This window comes from Lissotriton vulgaris, chromosome 8 (genome assembly GCF_964263255.1).
Source record: "Lissotriton vulgaris chromosome 8, aLisVul1.2, whole genome shotgun sequence".
In the NCBI taxonomy this organism is placed as follows: Eukaryota; Metazoa; Chordata; class Amphibia; order Caudata; family Salamandridae; genus Lissotriton; species Lissotriton vulgaris.
This window is the reverse complement of record NC_141696.1, coordinates 118,241,596-118,252,461: the sequence shown is the minus strand read 5'-3', so window position 1 is coordinate 118,252,461 and position 10,866 is coordinate 118,241,596. Positions and strand designations below refer to the sequence as shown.

At 45.1% G+C, this 10,866-nt stretch overlaps 1 protein-coding gene across 1 annotated transcript in view; it reads right to left on the bottom strand.

The window, feature by feature from the left end:
• Positions 1–424: 424 nt before the first annotated feature.
• Positions 425–10,866, bottom strand: part of LOC147693570 (vomeronasal type-2 receptor 26-like) — a 126,210-nt gene continuing 115,768 nt past the window's right edge. The window contains exon 5 of the mRNA XM_086936050.1: positions 425–1,464. Within this exon, the coding sequence (XP_086792176.1) occupies positions 425–1,464 (1,040 nt within the window). The remainder of the gene's footprint in view (positions 1,465–10,866) is intronic.

The window sequence follows — 10,866 nt, the reverse complement described above, 5'->3', positions numbered from 1 at the left end:
ATACTGGGTATTGATACCAGGAGGGCAGGGACAAAGTACCACAGAATGTCAGAACTTGCCCACATCAATAAAAAGTGAAACAGGACACACTGATTAGTTAATAAACAGATGAATGATATGCTAGGTATCGCACTGTCCCCCTAGACCATATCCTGTGCAATTCACCCACATGGGCATATTGAAAGCAGTGTAATAAGAACCCCCGTAACTCCAGAGTAACACACAGTCAAGGAGTGCTGTGCTAGAAAGAAAATTATCCTCAAGGGGCAACCAATATGGAGCGACTGGGTTCTGGGCACCGAAAAGGCAAGTTTACACGGAACCACTCCTTGATCCAACTGGGAGATCGTGAACCCAAGTTTGGCCGGGGGGCATGACCCAAACACAGAGGGGGACCCAGAGTGGTGCAACATAAGACCCCGGTTCACAGTTTAATCCTGTTCCATTCAATGATTTCGTTGAGCCCAACTCTATCAGTTTTCTCATTATAGATCCAGCGCGATTCTTTAGCCAGCAAGATCTCATCAATGTTCTGGGGGGAGCCTGTGATTTTCTCAAGCACTGTCCACTGAAAGGTGTGTTTCTCAGTAGAGCAGTGCTGAACGAGCTTTGTTGTTAATTTACCTGCTCTTATTGTGCTGAGATGTTCCTGTATGCGCACTTTGATCTTGCGCGAAGTCAGACCTATATACTGCAGTCCACACTGGCACGTTAGCCTGTATACCACTTGTGTGGAGTTACAGTTACTAAACTGATTTTGAAACCACTCCTTCCCTGATGTGAGACTCACACTTTTGCTTTTCTTGGTGAGTGGACATACAGAGCATGTCCCGCACGGGAAGTGGCCTTTGGGTACAGTGGAATTGTGGTCAGTAGGTGCCTGGGGGGCCTTTGAGTGTACCAGTTTATCCTTCAAATTGGTCGCCCTTTTAAATGCAAATCTCGGGGGTGGCATGCGGAACTCACTGTTAGATAGGATGGACCAATGTTTACGGATGGACTGGCGGATTCTGGTGGCCATAGGGTCAAACGTCATGACCACAGGTATACAGTCGTCCCTCTTCTTGGTAGCCTTTTCTAAAAGAGCACTCCTAGGGGTGTTGAGAGCTCTCTTTTTGGCTTGTTTTACAACCTTCATAGGATAGTTCCTATTGGTCAACTTAGAAGTTAATACTTCAGATTGTTCCAAGAAGGTGCTGGTGTTAGAACAGTTACGTCTATACCTCAGGAACTGCCCTACGGGCAAGTTGTCCCTCAAAGCTCTTGGGTGAAAGGAATCATACGAGAGCAAGGAATTCCTGTCTGTGGGTTTTTGATGTACACAGGTGTTAATGGTGCCCATACTGTATTCAATATCGAGGTCAAGGTACACTGCTTTGTGTCTGTCATATGTCCAAGTGAACTTAAGGTTCTCATCTTGTGCATTCAGCCAGTTAAGGAATTCCAACAAGAGTTCCTCCGTTCCTGACCAAATGCAGAACACGTCATCTATATATCTCTTCCAGAGCCGGATCTGGCTCTGGAAGGGGTTGTTGTTATGATAGATGACGTGCTCCACGAACTGTCCAACATAGATACAAGCTATGCTGGGTGCCATCGTAGCCCCCATAGAGGTGCCAGACACCTGTAGATAAAGCTGATCTTTGTAACAGAAGTAGTTCTTGGTAAGGGCTAGCTCTATACACTGCAGCACGAATGTCTGTGTAGTGTCATAGAACCATTCCTGGTCACCCAGGGCGCGGGCTGCTGCCACCAGCGCCGCGTCCTGGGGAATGCAAGTGTACAGGGATTCGATGTCAATAGTGACAAAGAATTCATTTGTGGGGTCGTAATGGATGTCTTCAAGTACCTTAAGGATGTCCATTGTGTCTTTGACAAAGGACTTTTGGGTGACTACAGATTCTCTGAGAAAGTAATCCGCGTACTGGGATAGCGGTTCCAAAATCGATTGAATACCCGCCACAATCGGGCGACCCGGAGGTGGACGAGTGGGTTTGTGGATCTTTGGGAGGATGTAAAAAGACGGAGTCCTAGGGCTGGTATTTACAAGGAACTCCGCCTCTTTAACCGAAATCCATTTTCTTTCTTTAGGAGGGCTCAACGAAATCATTGAATGGAACAGGATTAAACTGTGAACCGGGGTCTTATGTTGCACCACTCTGGGTCCCCCTCTGTGTTTGGGTCATGCCCCCCGGCCAAACTTGGGTTCACGATCTCCCAGTTGGATCAAGGAGTGGTTCCGTGTAAACTTGCCTTTTCGGTGCCCAGAACCCAGTCGCTCCATATTGGTTGCCCCTTGAGGATAATTTTCTTTCTAGCACAGCACTCCTTGACTGTGTGTTACTCTGGAGTTACGGGGGTTCTTATTACACTGCTTTCAATATGCCCATGAGGGTGAATTGCACAGGATATGGTCTAGGGGGACAGTGCGATACCTAGCATATCATTCATCTGTTTATTAACTAATCAGTGTGTCCTGTTTCACTTTTTATTGATGTGGGCAAGTTCTGACATTCTGTGGTACTTTGTCCCTGCCCTCCTGGTATCAATACCCAGTATTTTTGTCAGTGCAATGTTGCAGTGGTATAGCACCTCACCCCCTAGATAGGGCTGGGCCATTGTACCCTGCTGTAGTGTTTGAAGCCTATTGACTAGGCTAAGATGGCCGCCACGCAAGGAGTCGCGATCACGTGACGTGACGCGATGGGCGTGGCTGCACCGGCGCTGCCGTCTTGAGTGCTCCTGGTGTGGGCGTCCGACACGGCTGAGGAAAGGCGTCTTCCCAGTTAGTCACGGTGAGACGGATTGTAATCGAAGCGCCAGGGAAGTAATCTTTCATTCTAAACGAAGCGCCAGGGAAGTACCCTTTCGTTTTTCGCTCAATGGGCTATATGTTATATGCTTTAACCCGCTGACTCCGCGTAGCCTTACATGTTCAGTTTGAAGTGGGTCACGATTGTGACTGGTAACTCTAAGCTCGCTCTGGCTGCGCTATTACTGTGATGTGGGTCACTCTGGCTGCGTTATGGTTGACATGTGGGTCGCTGAGTGAGGGGTATTTACAACCAGCACCCTGTGGTGTATCTCTTTCAGATTGAATAACCCTTTTTCATGCAGTTTGTAATAGTAGCGCTAAGCATGTATGACACTTGTTGCTCAGTCTCGAGTACAGGTGCAGTATACATGAGATACTTTATGGCCTAACAGCATAAGGAACACTACAATTTTGTATTTGTTTCTTTCATTTTGCAGATATAAGAATTTTTTATTACAAATCAAGGGACACACTCACGTTTGGAGTATTTAGGGTCCCAGTTTGATAACGGAGTGGCCGGTATGCAATGCTTTGCTGCTCCTGGGTAAATATTCCTCACACTATCACTTGGCTTATACCTTCATAGTATACCTCTGGCCAGCCTAAGTCTACATGTTTTTAAACCTTGTATCTGTTCTCCATTCACAGCACGTTATAGAGCTGAGTGTCCAAAAAGAGTGAAGTGGCAGCACTTGAGTGCAGCCCTGATGAAACTGCTCTACGTTATACAGCAGTGAAACATGTCGGCACTGTAGGTAATGGTATGCATGACTAGCTACCAGCCTTTTTAATACCCAATAGCACGCAATCACCACCCTACGAATAAAAGTGGATAAGGGAATGGTGTGTTGTGTGTGGTTTTAGGCACTCTATCATTTTGTTTGTGTGTGTTTGTCACTAGCAGAGTTTTCTGCACTTCACTGCAGCACTTTATATGTTGTTTGTTTTGGACACGTCTTCTTTTCTATCACCTTTATTTTCCCGAGGAGCAAGTGACCACCGATGATGAGACAGGGGCCTGTCTGGAAATTGCATACCAGTTACCCCGCTTGGTGGTGTTTCCGTGAGGGGTCACTTGCTTCTCGCACATTTTTTTCTCTATTTAGAGTAATGTCCAATGTGTGTTGTGGACGGTTGTGAACAACTAAGAGTGAGGTCACTCTGAGATCGTCGCTCTGTTTTGTTGTTGTGGAGAACAGTTATTTTTAACAAGGCAGAGCACAGTGCATTATCTCATTATTATGTGGATAAGAGATTAGTGGGGAGTGGGATATATTTGACCCCCCATATGTCACTGATAGATTTGCTGGCCAGTTGGATTGGGTCTCATTGTATATTATTGACTGTGAGTGGAGGGCGACCCTTTCCGTATTCCCTCTAAGCTCCATTATTGTTTGAGTGCTAAAACAAAGCGGCCTTTGCGACGCACAACTGCGCACAGCGGTGCAGAGACGAGACGAGTAGGATTTGGACTGAAGGTATTTCCTTTCTAGACATTCTTGTACCCAGGGCTTTAAGTGGGATGAAGAAACTGGGGGGTCTCTCAAAGGGGCATGGCCAATGTAATTAAGGGCGTGGCTTAAACACGTAAACTAAAAATGTGTGCTTAGCATAGTGTGCCGCCCGACTTGTATTTTGCTGTTTTCTGTCATTGCATCCAGATATATGATACAACAAGTAACATCATACCTACAACAAGTCATGACTATTGTATTTGTCAATGGTGACACCACGCCAATGTTGCTGCTCCTGAGTTTCAAAAAGAGAAGGGAAATCCAGAGAGAAACGACTCTCTTTAAAGGATTTCCCTTCCCCTACAGCGCTCACCTGGCATGACGTCATGCCGTAACTTCTCCACTAATGAGAAGTGAGCAGTGTAAGCAAGTGCACATCGATGTGACTGCTGTCAGTGCAGTCCGGAAAAACACGGACCGCCTGTGCCACGGGCACCGGTGAGACCCGGCCCACTTAAAGCCCTGCCTGTACCTATACAATCTCAACATAATCCCACGGGTTGGATGTATGGTGTGCACTGCAGCACATATGGACTGCAATGATTTTTAAGAAATCAACACATTTCCCCTATTTGCACCGGCTTCAATCAGCTTTAGTTTGTGATGCAAAGCTGTGTCAAGTTATCTTAGAAAGTTGGGCTTTGTATCAAAACCTATACGTGTTTGCACTGATACATCAAAATAAACCACCATTTACGTGGCCTAAAGGAGTTTTTGCACTGTAAAAGGTGCATCTTTCCAATAAAAAACTCCTTTTCTGATGGATAGTAAATAGCATCCCCTTCTTTGCATCACTTTGCCTTTATTGGTGTCATACTTGATGATGAGACAGAAATGTGTGGTTGATTGACATGGCCACTGTACCACCACACCTCGCCTCTACTTCAGAGAAGCCTTGATTTTAGCTCCTGGGCTATTTATTGAACGTGAAAATCATGCAAAATTCAATAACACTTTTCTCAGAAATATCTGTAATAAGGTTAACCTTTCTGCTCAGACAAATACTCATTTTCTGTCATTTTTGCATTATACAACGAGGACAATTAATTGCAATCTACACTCATTAAAATAATCATTATTGTTTCGCTGCTAGGCAACAGCTAGCCAATCATTGAGTATAATAATTATTTTCATACTTTAATGAGAAGCTCTCTGGGGCATTGAAAACAAGGATAAAACAAAGCAATATTTGGTTTAGTAAAAAAAGAGAAATCGAATGCAATTTTCACATTAAGGCACACACAACAGCTTTTTGTTAAGAATGGTATAAGGAAAGGTTTTTAAGATGGTATGCTGGGATGTTAATGCTAAACGCGTAAATCTTGTGAAAGCCTAAGACTGAACATTGCAGAAATCTATTGATGCATATGGGCCAGGAGCTGTGCTTTAATGGTTAGAAAGGCCATCCGAATGAGAGGGCATTGTGCCCCAGGCCCTGTGCTTTTTCAGGGGCCCATCTAGGAAGCCTACCCCATCACTAATAATAAGGCGGCGAAACATAGCCACACCACTAGATGGCAGCAGATGATAGAACTTCCATTTTTCTCATAAATAAGTTTTAGGGGAGAAAGTTGTTTTTACAATCCTGCAATAACGTCTGGCAGGCCTGATTATTAAAGATAGGGTGACCAGGCATCCTGGACTTGCAGGGACAGCCTGGGGTTTCACCACTTGTCCTGGCAAATTTCTATAACTTTAGAACTTATCTCATTTTCCAAAGAGTCTCCATTGGATAGAGAGGGAAGCAAGTTTCTGTGTACTCCAAGGCACTATTAGTTAGCATTCACAAGTAGAAAGGCATTTAGTTAACACAGTTACTACTGCTTGTAAAGGACACATTCTTTTACCCTTAAATGTCTCATTGTCAGCGTTTTCTATGTAGCTGAGCACTGACAATTAATTAACCATTGTGTGCAAGGTTGTAGGCCTACTTCTAAAGTTCATGAATGCTCCTAATTTTGTTTTTCAGAATCGTCACCCTAGCTACAGGCGAGGAGCTCCAACCTTGTGTAATCAAAAAGATGTATCCCTACAAATGGCAGTGGACATTCATAGAGGGGATTTCAGTCAGTAATCTTCATCCATTGGTCTGTTCGACTGTCAATCATTTTTTCCTTCCACCAAACGCATACAGTGTGGGATAAGGGGTCGGCCCACTCCAGGTATTGTGTCCCATTAACCTTAAATAGAAGTGCACTTCACTGCCACGGATGGTCGGCCAATACTGTGCTTTGCCAATGCCTTTTTTTTAAACTTTGGCTCTTTATTCTTTTAGTCATCCTTTGTGTGCATTGACATATTTTATTAATAGAAACCATATTTTCTTAAAAAGGCAATCAAACTAAAAAAAAAATCTCCCTTCTGAACATCCCGACATACCTGCTTAGTTTAGTGTTCTCTGTTGTCCTTGCATGCAGCTGTGTTCCTTATATGGATACTAAAGAGTCAAACGTGTCCCTGATTTCCTGTGCTTTGAGAAATATAATTCTGTTGCTCTTATCAAAAAATGTTTTACTTCCATCTCCTAACAGTTGGAAGTATTCAAGGGCTTATTTACGAGAGCCTTGTTCCACTTTTGTGTCATTTTTAACATGGGCAAAGTGACGTACGGGTGGCGCAAGGGGCGTGTAAATATGCCCAATTTGTATTGCTTTTCCTTACTTCGATACCTGTTGTTTGCTAGTGGTCTCAGCACATGTTTTAAATGGAAAGTACTTCTGTGTTGTTTGCATTGCCTTTGTGGAAAATGGAAGCCTAGAGTTGTTTAACAGGGAGAATGGATGTGTTTAACAGTCAGCTATCTGCACTCATGTCCATCCATGTTTGTCCCTGTGCTGCAGCATCTCAAACATTCTTCTTGATAAAATACATCTTTGTGCTACTAAGGGCCTGATTTATACATTGGTGGACCTGTTACTCCATCACATACTTGGCGGATTACAAGTGAATTATATCCAATGGCACTTGTAATACAGAGGACAGGATATCTGTCGCGTTTCTGATGAAGTGACCCTTCCACCAAACTCTAAATCGGGTTCTAACATTCTGAAGCCCCATTTCTATTTATCCTTCAAAGATAAATCTCCAGGCAGTCAAACATGTAAAAAGGCACATATATTCATTGTCCATTCGAATCTAGCGCTTGGAAACAGTTTACATTGATGCAAACTTTTTAAAATGTTCTTCGCATGATAAAATGATACATTCTGTCTAGATAGTCTGTCATTCCTGGTAACAGTACCAAATAATCTGTAACACGTCGTAGACGTAGCGAAGCTAACATCATGTCTCCTTTCTTACCGGGTACTGGATCATATCTACAATCTGTAAGATACTGTCTAAGATTTTCATATGTCATTGCTTTCGGAGTACGCTGAGTTGCTAATTCTCTCATTGTCACTCGGTGTAACTGTGGCGGGGTGTGAAGGTGGCCTCCTACGGCACCTCCTGAAGCGGAAGCATGGGCATGTACTGGCTGGACTGTGGCTGTAGAGGTCATGGCAGGTACAAGAGGCATCGGTAATGATGCTGAACTCTGGGTTACAGCTGACGCAAAAGGATTGTGAGGACCAATAGTAGGGGGACCAGTAGCAGTAGCAGTAATAGGGGAAGTGACAACAGGTGCGGGAAGCGAGTCTTGGTGTGGAGGGGTCGTAACTTGATCAGCTGGGACAAGCTGCTGTGCATTATTAGCGGGTGGTACGGTTACATTAGTATATGCTGGAGCTACATCATCTAAATAGGAAGAAAGGAAAATATCTGCTGCAGTCTTTTTATGGTGGAGTTTAGTCGGAACCAATGGTGGTGGCAAGTTACAAGGTACTTCCGGAGTCGGCCTGGGCAGGCCCTCGGCAAGAACTGGATACATGCCGGAAATGAGTGCATTTCTTTGGCTGTTTAACTGTTCTAATCGGACCTGGTCTCCTACTTCTAGTAACTCTTTTTCTCTGGCTTTTTCAGATTCTTCTCTACTTTTCTCTTTTTTTCTGATTTCTTTCTCTGTTCTTCTATGCGATTCTTTACGCCACAATTCTATGGCATCTTTCTGGGATTATCTGGCTTTCTTTTTCCATAAGACTTCTTCTACTCTCATAATGCAATCTGCATCCCATGTCCCTGAGACAGGCCATCTATACTTCTCTTCCAAGTTCTTAGTGTAATCCACCCACAAATCTAAATACAATACGGCATCTAAACCATGCTTGTGATACATAAAATGTCCTGGAGTGTCCCTTGGCGGGACGGGAACTGGTTCTTCGAGTATCCCCTTTCTAGTACTTATCTGACGTAATTTTGAGAACAACGGCATGATTCGGAGTGATTCGGACGTAAACACAAAACACAATAATAAACAGCATACAATCATTCATCCCACAACATTGAAACACATTAGAACATGTCGGACTGAAATTACCTGGAACACGGAAAACAAAAATACTGAGTAACTAGATGTACTGCTAAAACAGTACAGACCGGTCTCATAAAGAGACACGTCGGACCGTATTCATCTGAGTGAACACGTCAGGACCAGATCTGTGTACCCAAATCTGTCTTTACCGGGCACAAATTAATGAACCCGTCTAGATGCATTCCCAACAACGGTACTCACCGGGAAGCAAGAAACTGAAGGCCTCGGAAACTAGACTGGACCGGAAACTGGACTGGACTAGACTGGACTGGACTGCTACGACATCTGACTGGCACGCATCACGCTACCACGCATGCGCTTCGGGACAGGTGGGCCTCCGGACACCTCGGACCTTGCTCTCTCGACTAGGCTCTGGTCGGGATCCTCCGCATTCCTCACCGCCTCGTCTGGACGCCGGACCGCAGTCTCCGTCTCCCTCGTGGGCCCGAGGGAAGAGTAGCAGGAAAACCCGCAAACGTGCACGGTTTCCGTCAGGGCTGTAGAAGGGGCCAAAGGCCACGTGACTTCACCGGCGAGTGGGGAAGGGGGGGGTCCCTATTCGGGCTCTTCCCCTTTTCATCAGATCTACATACTGCGGCTATTCTGGCAGGCATTTATGCTGCATGTTCAACTCCGAACAAATTGAATGAATTATCCTATCGTTTAGCCATGCGCAACAATACATTCATCCGTATGTTACATCATACACACCAGTCCAGCAATGCCACTAATTGCTGGATATGTGGCCGACTCCCTCCCTATCAGAAGTACCAGGGAGCTCTGCCCCTCTTTCCTTATCCGTTCACACATAATGGTTCGTGTGGTGCATGGTTTACTTTAATGTCTTCCCTAGACAGTAAGTCCCAGGTTTCCCAGAGCAATTGGATATGGGGGAACCTGAATACAGTCATGCATAAAATATGTTTCCCAGACCAGGAAGGTCTTCCCCAAATGACAGGGACCGATCTAGAAAACGAAGTGTATGGAATAGGTAATGAGCTGTCTTGTATTGATAATTATACGGAAAAATGATACGGTAAAATTATTTACCACATAATTGGCGCCCGAACAGGGACCCCCCCCCCCCCCTTCCCCACTCGCCGGTGAAGTCACGTGGCCTTTGGCCCCTTCTACAGCCCTGACGGAAACCGTGCACGTTTGCGGGTTTTCCTGCTATTCTTCCCTCGGGCCCATGAGGGAGACGGAGACTGCGGTCCGGCGTCCAGACGAGGCGGTGAGGAATGCGGAGGATCCCGACCAGAGCCTAGTCGAGAGAGCAAGGTCCGAGGTGTCCGGAGGCCCACCTGTCCCGAAGCGCATGCGTGGTAGCGTGATGCGTGCCAGTCAGATGTCGTAGCAGTCCAGTCCAGTCTAGTCCAGTCCAGTTTCCGGTCCAGTCCAGTTTCCGAGGCCTTCAGTTTCTTGCTTCCCGGTGAGTACCGTTGTTGGGAATGCATCTAGACGGGTTCATTAATTTGTGCCCGGTAAAGACAGATTTGGGTACACAGATCTGGTCCTGACGTGTTCACTTAGGTGAATACGGTCCGACGTGTCTCTTTATGAGACCGGTCTGTACTGTTTTAGCAGTGCATCTAGTTACTCAGTATTTTTGTTTTCCGTGTTCCAGGTAATTTCAGTCCGACATGTTCTAATGTGTTTCAATGTTGTGGGATGAATGATTGTATGCTGTTTATTATTGTGTTTTGTGTTTACGTCCGAATCACTCCGAATCATGCCGTTGTTCTCAAAATTACGTCAGATAAGTACTAGAAAGGGGATACTCGAAGAACCAGTTCCCGTCCCGCCAAGGGACACTCCAGGACATTTTATGTATCACAAGCATGGTTTAGATGCCGTATTGTATTTAGATTTGTGGGTGGATTACACTAAGAACTTGGAAGAGAAGTATAGATGGCCTGTCTCAGGGACATGGGATGCAGATTGCATTATGAGAGTAGAAGAAGTCTTATGGAAAAAGAAAGCCAGACAATCCCAGAAAGATGCCATAGAATTGTGGCGTAAAGAATCGCATGGAAGAACAGAGAAAGAAATCAGAAAAACAGAGAAAAGTAGAGAAGAAACCGAAAAAGCCAGAGAAAAAGAGTTACTAGAAGTAGGAGACCAGGTCC